Source organism: Periophthalmus magnuspinnatus, chromosome 21, assembly GCF_009829125.3.
Source record: "Periophthalmus magnuspinnatus isolate fPerMag1 chromosome 21, fPerMag1.2.pri, whole genome shotgun sequence".
NCBI classification, from domain to species: domain Eukaryota; kingdom Metazoa; phylum Chordata; class Actinopteri; order Gobiiformes; family Gobiidae; genus Periophthalmus; species Periophthalmus magnuspinnatus.
In genome coordinates, this window is record NC_047146.1 from 12,289,655 (window position 1) to 12,303,139 (window position 13,485).

At 39.4% G+C, this 13,485-nt stretch overlaps 1 protein-coding gene across 1 annotated transcript in view; it reads right to left on the reverse strand.

The window, feature by feature from the left end:
- The window catches only part of igf2bp2a (insulin-like growth factor 2 mRNA binding protein 2a), a 68,288-nt gene that overhangs the window by 4,642 nt on the left and 50,161 nt on the right, over positions 1–13,485 (reverse strand). Inside the window, exons 7-15 of the mRNA XM_033987215.2 lie at positions 12,494–12,628; positions 8,369–8,491; positions 6,698–6,833; positions 5,351–5,485; positions 4,823–4,891; positions 4,205–4,327; positions 3,694–3,768; positions 1,123–1,254; positions 928–1,041 (exon numbers count right to left, since the gene is read on the reverse strand). Coding sequence (XP_033843106.1) covers positions 928–1,041; positions 1,123–1,254; positions 3,694–3,768; positions 4,205–4,327; positions 4,823–4,891; positions 5,351–5,485; positions 6,698–6,833; positions 8,369–8,491; positions 12,494–12,628 — 1,042 coding nt within the window. The remainder of the gene's footprint in view (positions 1–927; positions 1,042–1,122; positions 1,255–3,693; positions 3,769–4,204; positions 4,328–4,822; positions 4,892–5,350; positions 5,486–6,697; positions 6,834–8,368; positions 8,492–12,493; positions 12,629–13,485) is intronic.

Sequence of the window (13,485 nt, forward strand, 5' to 3'; positions counted from 1 at the left end):
TGGCAACGGCCCTTTTTGTGTTAATTTTACATTTCAATTCAAATATAATTGATTAATTACAGCTCCTGCCACATTCTAGATGCTCAAACCAATATTGGAAAAGGAGGGCAGACTGCAGAATTGAGACTTTTTACAGACCACTATAAAAAAGCAAAATAACAACATAGTCTTTTATATCACCAGAGTAGCACCATACAAATAATGTACAACAACAAAATGTCTATGCCATAAAATCACTGCTTTTGTGGGTGCTGCAGTCGTGCGTATGTCACAGAGAGAGCCAAGAAGTTCTTGTTTTGCCTCTTGATAAACAAAATGATGTAATCGCTAAAGTGTTTAAGACACAAGACTAAACACAGCAACCTGTTCTCCATAAACTTGGCACAAGGATTTCATCTCTGACAGTAACAAAACTCTTTATTGTTATGTTACATGACCTGTTTATATACGGTCTAACCACTAACTGTTGTTTTGACATTTACGTAAAGAACCAAGTATTTACTAGTCCCATCTATCCACTACTGTAAATCAGTCTTTAAATACAATATAAGGAATATTTTTTCCTGTGTGCGTATACTTCAGTTACTGGCTGTATTATGTTAATCTGCCTCACTTCTTCCTCACGTTTTCATTCCCATCACATTATTGGTCGTCACGGAGACAGTTCTTATAACTTTTCTTTTGCCAAGTATGTCAGCCAACTGTTTCCACGACAATAGAGCCAACTTTTCCCCCGTAGAGTGGCACGGCTAGTAAATTAGCTGTAGTAGAGTGTAGATTGTAGAGTGTAGATAATGGCAGTTTCACACCTCAGGGCCAGATATAGGACGAAAAAGAACTTTGATGATGTATGTGTTACCCTTTAGGATATTTCATGTGTGTACACTCTACAGAAATATGGTTAGAGTAAAATGTAGTCGCACATACCTGACTGGCATAGAAATGTCCACTGATTTTCACAAACACCTCGTCATTCTCATCCGGAGTTTGGTCCCGCGGTACAATAACTTCTGCACTTGTAAGATTCTGCAGCTCTGTTACCTGAAAAACGCACACAAACTTCAAAGTTGTGTTCACATGTTCTTAATATCGCCATCCATAATAGATGCCAAGGCCTCTTACCGTCTTACCACCTTTGCCAATGACCCTGCCCGCTGCAGACGAGGGAACCTTGATATGCGTCTCCAGTTTGACTTCCTCCTTCGGTGAGAAAAAATTCTCTTCTTTCAGCTTACCAAATATCCGACCTTGAGCCTGGAACAGACACATGAGCGTGAGCAGAGAGCATGAGGGGAAACTAAGGACCTGAGGAATACACTCTTGTTTACTTATTTAAGTGTCAAGACATGTGTTTTGATGATACAAAAACTATTTTGATAATGTTTGTGATTTTGTTTATGAATGTTCATTATCTCCGGTGTCCACTCTCTCATTAATGCAACACTGTGTAAAAAGTAACACAGAGAATGGTCTCTAACTTCAGTAGCAGAACAAAACACATCAAAGACTTCTTTCAGAGTACCGTCAACCTTCTGCTCCTTCACCAGATCAACACAGGAGATGGAGCAAGACAGAACATTTTCTTTGCACTCACCTTTTAACTGCTTTGACCGAGTAACTGCATAAGCACTAAATACATCAGGGAACTGCACTTCATTTTCACCACCTTACTAAACACAACAGGAGTACTGGTCACCTGAGCTGGAAGAGGAACTCAGCCCAGACCTGATATCATTATCATAGTGACACCATCCAATGGCAAAGCTGGAAAAAGTCAGAATGCAGCATCATTTTATGTCGTGGAACATTTAACACATTTAGGCCCATTTCCCCAACTGGAATGGCAGAGCCAACACAGGTCTCATCAGAGATAAATGAACCAACTGCACCAGTGTCAAGCTGAATTTTGACACGTACACGCTCATTATTCCACACAAGAGAAACATAAGCCTCAGAAATGAACAGAAAAGACTTCAACTCTGGTGTAACCTCAGCAATAACCACAGACACCCTGGGAACCACGACAGAGGCAGCGCACACTGCAGGTTTTCGATTAGGAGAAGCTGCGAGATTTAAGTGCAGAGCAGTCACGTTTCCGAAGTGTGACAGTAGTTGCAAATTTTGTCAGAAGCACGTGAAAACCTGACATTTTTAAACTCAACTTCAGGTGGTTTCCTCGACATAGGCGCATTTTCACGATACCCAAAACCAGAACCGAACGTTCACTGGTGTAAACGCGCTCAGAGGCCGCTCTTAAACTGCTCCAACAGAATAAACTCCTTCAAGTCCTCCAGTAGTTTAAAAGCAGCTTTCAAACTGAGTCACCAAATCACGCATGAACTCCAAGTACAACTCCAACCACGAAAACGCTGCCTATATGCCTTGGAAATTAGTTCATACGCTTTCAGAACTGCAGCTTTAACATCTGAGTATGTGGTACTGTCTGCACTGTTAAAATCCGCTTTTAACACGCGCTTTACACGTCAAAATGCACAACAACAGCCACGAGTCTCTGATAGACGCTCAAACAAAGAGAGAAACGTCTCTGGGTCTTTCTCACTGAACCTATGAAGAAGCTTTAAGTCTCTTAGGTCATTCTTAAGGCGCGTGCAGAGAAGTGTATGTGTCTGCGCGGCGCAAGAGCGCACGGGTGTACCGCAGAGAAGAGCGCACATTTGCCTCCTCTGTGAGGCGATGCGTTATTATCACTTGAATGTGGCATCCCTAAGATCTATGTTCATAAGATTCACACAAATTTCACGGCAAATTACCACCCAATGTTCACAATAAACACAGCCAGGGATGTCCCGCTAACCACCCAACAAAGAGCTCCCCAACTCAACCCCTGGTCGTGGGGGAGATTGGCGGTGGGTTTTTATGCGCTGTGCCGAGGGCACAGTACAAACAGCGCTCAGATGCAGGGAGAGGGAAAGTGTATGCTCTCATATGATGTAAATGATGTCACAGGATACCCCACTAACATGACGACCAAACGCACGGACAGCTCAACTCTAATGACGACAAACAACAGCAACAGATCAGACAAAGCGCTCACAAACAAAACCGGCTTATAACTAAACAAACTTAGATAAAGTTAGACAAAAATAACTGAAATACGCGAAATGTAGTTTAGGACAGAGCACCCATTTTGTTCTGTCTGGCTCAGGTGCACAACAAGATGGAGAAGAGACCGGAGGCAAACGAGCTCAAAAGGAATTTATTTATAATAAATAAATGCAACGGAAACTAATTAAGAAATTAATTAAGAAAAATGTATGTTATAAGCGGTAGTGTAATGCAGTGTATTGCGAATGCAAGTAATGTATTTGCGCAGACAGTTTGCGGGCAAGGAGCTGCAACAAGAGCGACCTGGGCAGATGGAGAGCGCGGCAGAGCGAGCAGCAGGACACCAGTGGGGTCTGGCCCGTAACAATAAATAAATGGACAAATGCTTATTTTACGCTTGTTTTGCTTTAATTAGGTGTGTTTTTTTCTGTCAATGCCTCCCTTGTTTTGTGTTCCTCCGTGTTGTTTTGTCTTTTTCTATCTTGTGTTTGTCATTTATATGTAATACAAATGCAAATGGGATCAACCACAGACTGGCTTTGGGCTCTGAGCAGATGTTCTCATCATTTGAAAATAAAGGTTTGGAAAAAAAAATACTCACAGTCAAAAGTAGTATTTATACTTTACCTTAAACTGAGCCTCTGCCGTTCCTGTAATGATGACCTTCCTTAAGTGCACATCTGGGTTTTCGGCTGGTGCAATCTGACACATACACATACATGCAGACACACACACACACACACACACAGTTGTTATGAAATACAAGTGAGAGAGAGAGTCACAACAGTCTGGGCTGACATCATGGAGAGAACACGGACCAAAACTCCACCTGAACAAAACTCAGATTTTGTTTTTGTCGACAGTAAAACTCTAACACAATCCACTGTGGTTGTTATGATGAAGCAAATGGTTAGGACCAAAATATTTCCAAGAACCTACAAATCTTCCTGTAGGAGGTAGTTATGTACAAACAAATATCTGTTGTCTTGGGTAGAAAGCATCAAACCAGCCACAAACTCATCACACATGAAATCACCAGTTTCCTCCCACACAAATGATAGTATATAGACATGTGATGTGACCCGTAATCTAAACCGGCTAAAATGAAAAGACGGATAAAAAATGTTATTGTTTAAACCTTAATGGAAGCTCCAGCGAAGTGGGCGAGATGTTTGATGTGCTGACCCTTCTTGCCAATGAGGGCCCCGACCGCCTGAGTTGGAATAAAGAGGTAGACAACCTCCTGTTCTGGAGCCTGTTGCTAGTCACACAAATAAACTGCATGTTATTTGTGATACTGTTAATGGCATTCATGTTGAGGAGACATAATGGTTTAATAATTGTGCTGCATTGTGAACCACAATAACAACAAATAAGTCACTGTAATAATATTTTCTCTTGCTTATTATCTTAGCTCTAACCTGTATTTAGAGTTGGCTGTCATCACCCTCATTCATTTAAACAGTTGTACTAAAAACAATACAACTTAACAAGAAATCTATATTTAAGAAAACTAAAAATACATGCAACACAGTCACTGCCAATCGTTTTTTGTAACTTAACACGCTTATTTTTAACGATCCACAAGACGACTGTACAAACATATTGTTATATTTGTGGTTTCTGAGTCTTAATAGACAGGAACTTACACAAAGGTGTGAAGATGTGGTCAAATTATTTGTCAGATATAAATCTGTGGTTCTGTGGTTTCTATGACTGGGGTATAATAATGTCTCTATTTTTTGGGCACACTTACTGAGTGCTGGTTGGAGATGGCACTTCCTGAAGGAACCCCGTACATGCTGCTGAGATGTGAAGGGTGACTCTACAAACAACAACACATCTTTCAGTAATAATCTATAATGTATTCTTTCACACATGTGCAGAGCACTTCATGAGAGATTTTAATGTTCATCCAATCAATCAACTAGAGATACAAGACATGGGCTTGTTTTATGGTCCTTGGTCAAATGTAAGTAGTAAAGTATTTATTGATATTGCTGAAGGGTTTTGGTTGTCCAGCTTTAGAACATTTGTAGATCATAAAACCCAGGATGCAAATACATTCTGTCTGACTCTCCCATGCCTTCATCAGGATATGAGTGGGCACTTTGTTTCACACACAAAGTGACTCATCTCTGCAGAAGACAGGGGAACTCTGCTCATTTCAAACAACACTGAGTCAACCGAGGTTACCATAAGCTACGAGAAACAGCTGGATAGGCAAGTTTTATTAGGGATATTTGAAGCGTCAGGATCTGAATGTTTTATGTAGAAAACTCACCATGAAAGGGTTGTACCCTGCAGCGGGCACAGGGGGCACTGCACCTCGGGGTCCGGCTGCAGTAGGCAGCATGGGCAGACCGGATAATAGGCCCAGAGTGTTCAGGTTCATGCCTGGCATTAGGTGTGCATGTTGCTGAATGGGAGCACAAAGTATGTTAGTGTCACAGCTGCTGTACTTACAGGCCTAATGCAGTGTATGCAGTAAGAATAAAGATATCAGTTTGTTGTGAGCTGAACTGGATATTCGTTCAGTTTGCATAAATGATGCATTTTAATGTTTTAATATTCATAGACTGATCCCAGGCTAAGCCATGTCAGGTTTATACTGGGAGTTATTCGGACATTCTGTATTCCAAACAAAGACAATGAGCTCTGACTTGAGGGGACAGGGCGCGTGGCATCACGGCACACTACTGCGTTTCCGGAAATATATTGTAATGTGTACAGCTGTCCGGTAGATGGCGCCACGTTCTAACTATAAATATTACTAACCAGCAGGCGAGGATAACGATTTTCAGTTGGAGAAATTCAGATGCAAGGATATTGCAACTGAGAAAATTAAGCAAAAGTAGAAAAGTTTAGTATAAAAACTAGAAGCTTTTACTTAATTTTACTCCAGCCAAGATTAACATTATCCATAGCATGCTCTACTGTATTTATTAACATTACAAATCCTGCTGCAGTGCCCTCCCTAACTTGCTTCCTCTCCACTTGACCTCTCAGGCTGCAGAGCTGGTGATGTCATTGGGCCGGTGTGAAAGAGGAGCAGCCTACAGATATCAGATGGATGCTGGGAAACGCAGTGCAATTCAACAGGGATACGAACACACAATCAGGGACTGCATCTGAGTCACACGCAAGGCAGACAGACATGGGGAGCTTAAAGGCCCAAGTCATTGATATGTTTACGATTATTTATTTACTAAAAGCCCTACCACAAGTATTAGTAATGCTGGATTAATTGGGGCTGCTGGTGAGGCCGTGTTTCCCCGCAGTACATCATGGCTGCTCTCTAGTGCTCACTTGTCTGTGCTCATGAGTCAATCTGAGATCACCAATCCAGAGCTCAGACCAGAAGAGAAGCAGAGGAGAAACAGGAGAGGGGTAGAGGAGAAGAAGAGGAGCAGAGGAAGATTAGAGGAGGAGAAGAGGAGCAAGGGAGGAGCAGGAGAGCAACAAAGGAGAAGAGGAAAAGAGGAGAAGCAGAGGGGAAAAGGTGGAGAAGAGGATAGCATAAGAGGAGCAGGGGGGCAGAGGAGGAACAGAGGAGAAGAGGATGAGCATAGGAGGAGCAGAGTAGCAGAGGAGGAACGCGTGGGAGGAGCAGTGCAGACAGTAAGCTTACATGGATAGCAGCAACGTCATTCTCATAGGCCTCTCGCAGCTTCTTCATGATCTCCTTCTCAGCTCGGCAACAGTCCTCCAGAGTGCCCTTCACCACTATGGTCCTCTCCGGGTTGCAATAAGCCATTTCAAATAACCTATGGAAAGAAAATGTAGCATTAGATCATATAGATTACAGTAATTAGTATAATATAATTCTAACAAGTAACATACAAGTGTGAGAAATTTGACAAAAGGGGAATATAGTTTATATCAACACATTTACACAAGGTCTACTAATGTATTTCTATGTTTTTTCTAAGGCTACAGCAGTATCCATTACAAAAAATAAAATTATGTTCTATGCCAGATGCCCTTCCAAGTGTCCAAACAAACGACACACACTACACAGACTGGACCAGACAACGTGGGCGAAGTGTCTTTACAAAATAACAATATGAGCTTCAGTGACGTTTGAACAAGTTTATGGGCCAAATCTACACCTAATTCACCGCTAACATCCCATACTGAATACAAAACTAATAAATTAACTTGCAATCTGCTAATTTATGACTTTATACTACTTTTCATTTGGTTTCAAACTTTATCATTAAACATGGTGGCATAGTTGGTATATAAATCTACTGAATCCACTCGACCCTGTTGTGGCCTCCTCCTGCTTGAGTCCCATTACGCGCTCAAATTTGAGAGACAGAGTAATTCATTAGGTTTAAATGCAGGAGGGCTGGTGCGTGGCCCGTTAAATAGACTGTAATCACCAGCTCCCTAATATCATGTTCTGCACTGATGAAGCTGTAATCAACTTGTAACATTGTTCTTCAACATCTCACTTAAGTAAAGCATTGAGCTAAGAGGCTAAAAACTCCGAGCTATTATGCCGACATGTTTGGACTACTGCAGCGCCCGTACAATTACACCAGTCTGGCACCAGCGCTGGTCTCTCTTCACTGAGTTCACATCTGCTTAGAGGGAGTTTAAAAAGGCACTATGTCACTTTTCTGTCACCTGCTTGTCACCATGAAAATGCTGTGTCATCTGGAATGTTCCACGGTATGGCATTATCGCATCAATCTCAATAGACAAGCAGGTGAAGCCAACAGGCCAGCAAGACACAGGTTAGAAGTGCAGCGAAGTGACCCCTGGTTATAGTAAGAATACATGCTTTTCAAGGTTATTTATTTAAGTAATATCAGATGTAATTGAATAAATGCATGATTGATAAGTTTAATGCCATACTGAGGAACATTCTAGGCAAAGGAATAAAATCTCCATTGTAGCAGACCTTTCATGAGGACAGCATGCTTCTGATAATTGAGGTTCAGTATAGTGTAATGTAGTTATGCACATTCAATAGAGCAACAATGTAGAAGTCACTGGAAATGTGTTAAATGAGCCACATTAGATCCTAAAACCTGCTGTAGAAATGAACAAAAAATACTTTTACTTAAAAATGCTTACCTAAGAAAGTCAGGGAGCCAGGTTTCATTAGTCTATAAAAATTCATTTTGGACTCCACAACTACTTTAGATATTGGCTGTAGTACTTGAAGTCTGTTTCTGACATGGTATTGGCTCAGATTATGTAACCAAATATATCTTACATGTAGTCTATTTGTGAATTTTAATGTAACTTTGCATGTATAGCTGGGCAAATTAGACCCCAGTGAACTTACGAGGAGATATTAATTCTGGTCCCTGTCTCTTCCTCGATCTTCTTCAGGTTGCGCCCCTCCTTCCCGATGAGCCGGCCCACCAGGCAGTTGTGGGCCAGGATTTTCAGAGGGATGTCCTCTGTCCTGGGTGAACACAGTAACACATGGTTAGTTAGACACATGGTTAGTTAGCTTGCGGTGGTGAAGCAGACGACAGGAGCAGGAAGCAGCTGATGTGCCCTGGCCGTGCCCTGGAATGTGGACAGCTGCCCGCCCGGTGGCAAGTGCAGCCGTGAGCACTGGCGGTAACAGTTGGCTTCATGGTTTTTTATATGAATGGTAATTAGGCCTGTCATGATAACACGTTTTCAAGTGAGATCTACTGCTACAGAAAGTATTACGATAATAATATAAACAAGTGCTGCTAAAACTTCACAGAAATTACCGCCTAAGAAATTATTAAGCTTTCCGAGTGTCACCGGTTTTATAACAGGACAATTCCATGTCTAAATGAATTTTAAACCAGGTCTAAAACAGGACTACAGTACACTTTGAGTAATTTTAAATGAAGATTAACCAAAAACTAGAACAAAATTGACTCTAAACCTAACCACACCTGTAAGGACCTTGTGTACCATAGTTTGAAAACCGCTGGTGTAAGTGATAATATTCAAGATCAGTAACCCTAAAACAAGATAATTCAGCAGTTTGTTAGTTAGAACCTAAAGTCATAGTCATGTGATCATAACTGAACCCTCTACAGCGCAAATTTTAACATGCTACATAAGGCTGCGTAATTAATCAAACTTTAATTTTAATTTACTTCAAATGGTCAGTGATCAGCTTGGGGATTTTTACACAAGATTCTGCATCAGTAAAAGCACATAGTTTGGAGCAGTGTTAAGATTTTTAGAAAACGAAATGTGAAATCCATATTAATTTGTGTTTAATAAGAGATTGTGAATAACCAACAGAAGGAAAAAAAAACATGAATTTGTTTTGACATATTGCCCAACCCTAGCACTACAAACAAAAGTTCCCCACTAGTGTAATTGATTATGATATACAGTACTGTAACAACATATATATATTTTTTTATTTCTATATTGTAATTACCATGACAGACCTAATGGTGATTCCAAACGGCTGGAGAGGTTACAACTGTACGTCAACGGAATAAATCATCGTAAAGTCAACTGGTTTGGCCGCTCCATCCATCTCACTTTTGTTTTCTTTTGAATTCAATATCGCAAATCTATTTCTCTGCATACAGCTCCCCACTATTATAGAAACAAACAATGACTTGGTAAATATGCACATTCTCCCAACAATTTACGATATCAATAATATAAAACTCAATCCCAAACCTGACTGAGCAAAGGTGGAAAGTCAGATCACCGTAGAAAGATGTGTATTGATTGATTAGTAATATACTCCCGATGAAAAGAAGTAAACATTAATGTTCTAAAGGCTTTGGCAAGTCAGAGGGCACTAAGTACAAACTGTGCCACACTGTATGGATAATGTACATAATGTGCAATAGAACATATAGCATGAATATAATTGTACATCTCAGGGACCTTGAACTGCAGTGCACATTATTCTACACAGCAGCCTCCGCACAGAGAATGAATAACTGAACTGAAGAGAGCCAAGATCACAAAGGACTATACTGTTTGCTTTCTGGCTTTTTGGTAATAAAAACTGCAAATAATAAAATGGAAATTATAATTACTCATTTGCACAACTGTGTCAAAATTATAGTGTTAAATATTTGGGTTTTTATGTAAATATTCAAATGTATTGGTTCAGTGGCGGAGATGCTACAGTCCTCAGGGAAGATTTGGAAAACCACAGTCCAGGTTTCATCTTGCACCGATCAATTCACATTGACTGTTCCCAAATGTTATTACTGACGGAACATTGGCAACACTTAAGACCAAAAGAGGCTACAGAGTAAGAAAACAATACGACTCCAATAAATCACATAATTATAAAGATATAATCCAATAACTTTTTTTTATTTGCATTTTACTGCTGTCAAAGTTGAGCTCTTTCATTAATGTTATTTGAAAAATCTGGTTTTTGTTCATAAATATGATCAAGTTTCCACTAACTATCTAAGCTTAACAAAATGCTGAATAACCTTGTTCATTTACTTGTTTGTATGGATTTTGGATTTCATTTTATAATCCCCAGACATAAAAAAAAAAAACATATTTTTTCCCTTACTTATTCTTAAAAATGGTAGCCTAAAAACAGACTTGTACTCGTGTTACTTTTACTTATTACTACAATAATTAAGCAACTATTACCGTTATTATTATTGTCAACTGAAACACATTTCCAATAACTCAAACTACAAGAGTAAAAATAGCCTACAAATGAAAAATATAAAAAAAACCCACACACATAAAGGCCCGATACCTGATTCTTTCCTCAGTACAGAACTCTAAGCATCTATTGGGGTCAAAATGCGTCAGCTGTGTGTTGTCTGCACCTAATTATAAAGTGTTTTAGTGTCCTATCAGGAAGCGCACATTTGCATGCCAGTTATTAGTTTCTGTTGTCACTGGAAACTCTGCACTGGTCTCTGAGAGCTGTGAAAAGACTTATAAACTCATCGCAGTGAATAATTAGGATGCATCAGGTAAGAATTACTTTGGATCACTGCAAACTATTTAAAATGAACTACCGGTAGTAATTTTCAAGATTTTAAGACAGTTAAAATCAGGTACAGCGCTTTTAAACTTTAAATTTGGATAATCTCTGTAGTAGTAAGTAGAAGTTGCATGAGGGCAGGGTGTGGGAGGGGTTCGGTGGTTGTGGTACGCCTGGGGGAGCTTGTGCTATAATGTGAGAGTATGCTCAGAAGGCAGTGTTGTGACGTGGCTCTATTTGTCCCTGCTTCAATAGCTGCCTTCTATGAGTGATCAGATGACAGGATGTGGGGTGTGGCGCCCACATCTGAGGCGGGCGGACGGGTGGGTGTCACTCCAACGGCACACAGGGACAAACGGGTGAGATTTTAGTGTCACTGTCTCGGGAGGGTGATGTGGAAGAGAATAGAGTTCAGATACGATTTCGTTTTATGACACAATTTCTATGGATTGGAGCTATTTGAGATCTAAAATACACAATTTATCACATTTTTAATAATTGTACGTGGGCTACGTCCTGATGTTCTATTCATGAGTTTCACCTTCCAGTTATAGTCAATGTTTTGAGGGATATTTCGCATTCAAAACATATAACTGGTCTTAAATTGTAAATTGCTATGGGAGCAGTTAATTTTGCATCATTCTGATACTCATGGATAACTATGGAAAGACATAGCACATACTGTATATCTTATTTTAGAGTGATAAAAATGAGCATCATTACCATAGCAATTAACAATTCAAAATAAAATCTGTCTTTTGAACTGGCAAAAGTCTTTAAAATCTCAACAATAAACTGGAATCTGAAACAGGGATGAGATTGCTATATGGTGAAATTCAATTCTTGTCAAGCTAAACTGGAATTTTATGCATATTCTGTGGAAGAAAGTTCATCAGTAGCTTCAAACTCTTCTTGTTTTACATGTTGTTTAAGGTTATGTATTGCCAATATGTTCAGTGTATAATGTGAGCAGTAGCTACACCGATCACTTTAAATGCATAAAAAAGCTACAATTTTTGAATTACACAAACTTCAGAGGTGAATAAGACAATCTTTATTTCCACAGTAACGTACTATTGACTGGCAATTTGCACACATTAAAGCCTGATTAGCTCAATAACACAAGTATCGCAAAGGCAGTATAGTAAACCGCGTGCTTTAATTAGCACGCTCTCTCACTCTGATTGCAACAAGGACTCTTAACTCTTCAAATATCTATTTTTTTTAGGTCTTACTATTTAGCGTGTTGCCTATACTTTTTAGTGATGCTATATGCTAATGGTAAGCTCTAATGCATCACTAGGTCAGAAGGTTTAAAAGGTCTTGTTAAAAATGTCAAGCTTGATTAGAGTTACTGGCCTCATTTCTTAAGCTGTGATCATGTGGGCGGCTCTGCTCTATAGACTGAAGTGTAGTTAAAGGGTACATTTAAAGACACGGTAAAGACATGGCCTGTACACGTTGTTGTACAGGGTTAACACTCACGTCTTGGTCTCGCTGGCCTCCTTGTGCATGATCTCCAGGATCATTCGACAGGCAGCAGAGCAGCCCTCAGGAGTCGAGTGGATGGTGATGGGCTTCTCCGCCGCACCTGCATTTTCCTTACGATGAACGTCCACTCTGCAAAATGTCAACAGTAAAATAGTTTAAGATGTGCAAGACCAGGTTTCATGTTTTTCTTATTATTACTTAGTTTGGTGGGATAGTACTTGTGCTAAGTATTTATTAGGCAAAGCAAGGCCCGTTTTATTTGTATAGCACAATTTGTACACAGAGTAATTCAATGTGCTTTACAGAATAAGAAAGGCATTAAAAACACAGTGTAACAAATCAAAACATAAATAATCACAAATTATGATCATAAAATTAAAATTAAAAGAGAGTGCAGAATAAAAACCTTTGAGTCGTATGCACAGCTAAACAGAACTGGATTTAAACATTATCAGAGTAGAGGCCTGTCTCATATCTTCATGAAGACTGTTCCAGGTTATAGCTGCATAAAACTGAAACACTGATGCACTAACATGTCGAAGATGTACTTTTTAAATTATTGTTTTACATCAGTTAAGTGGCAGTGTGTGGACAAAAAAAAAGACCAAAAAAATGACAAAAATACCAAAGGGATGAGTTCTAAAGCAGAATCCCAGTACCTCTGCCTATGTCATCAACACTGAAAAATCCATCTAAAATGCAGAGACCATTTCTGCACTAGGAAGGCATTTTTCTGACAGATTAAACATTGATTTAAAAAAATAAGGTGTTGTCATCTATTTTTATTTGTCAAATGACTATTGTGTCATTTAGACAAAAATGGAATTATAAACTTCACATGAATAATAAAAATTTTAAAAAAGACAAAACTAGGCACATTTTCAGTAAAACCTTAAACCTAATGATAATGTTTTTTAGTGAAGTATTTTAGCCTGTCATATTCACTTTAAAAAGGTGATTGTAATGCAAAATGAATCATGATGAAA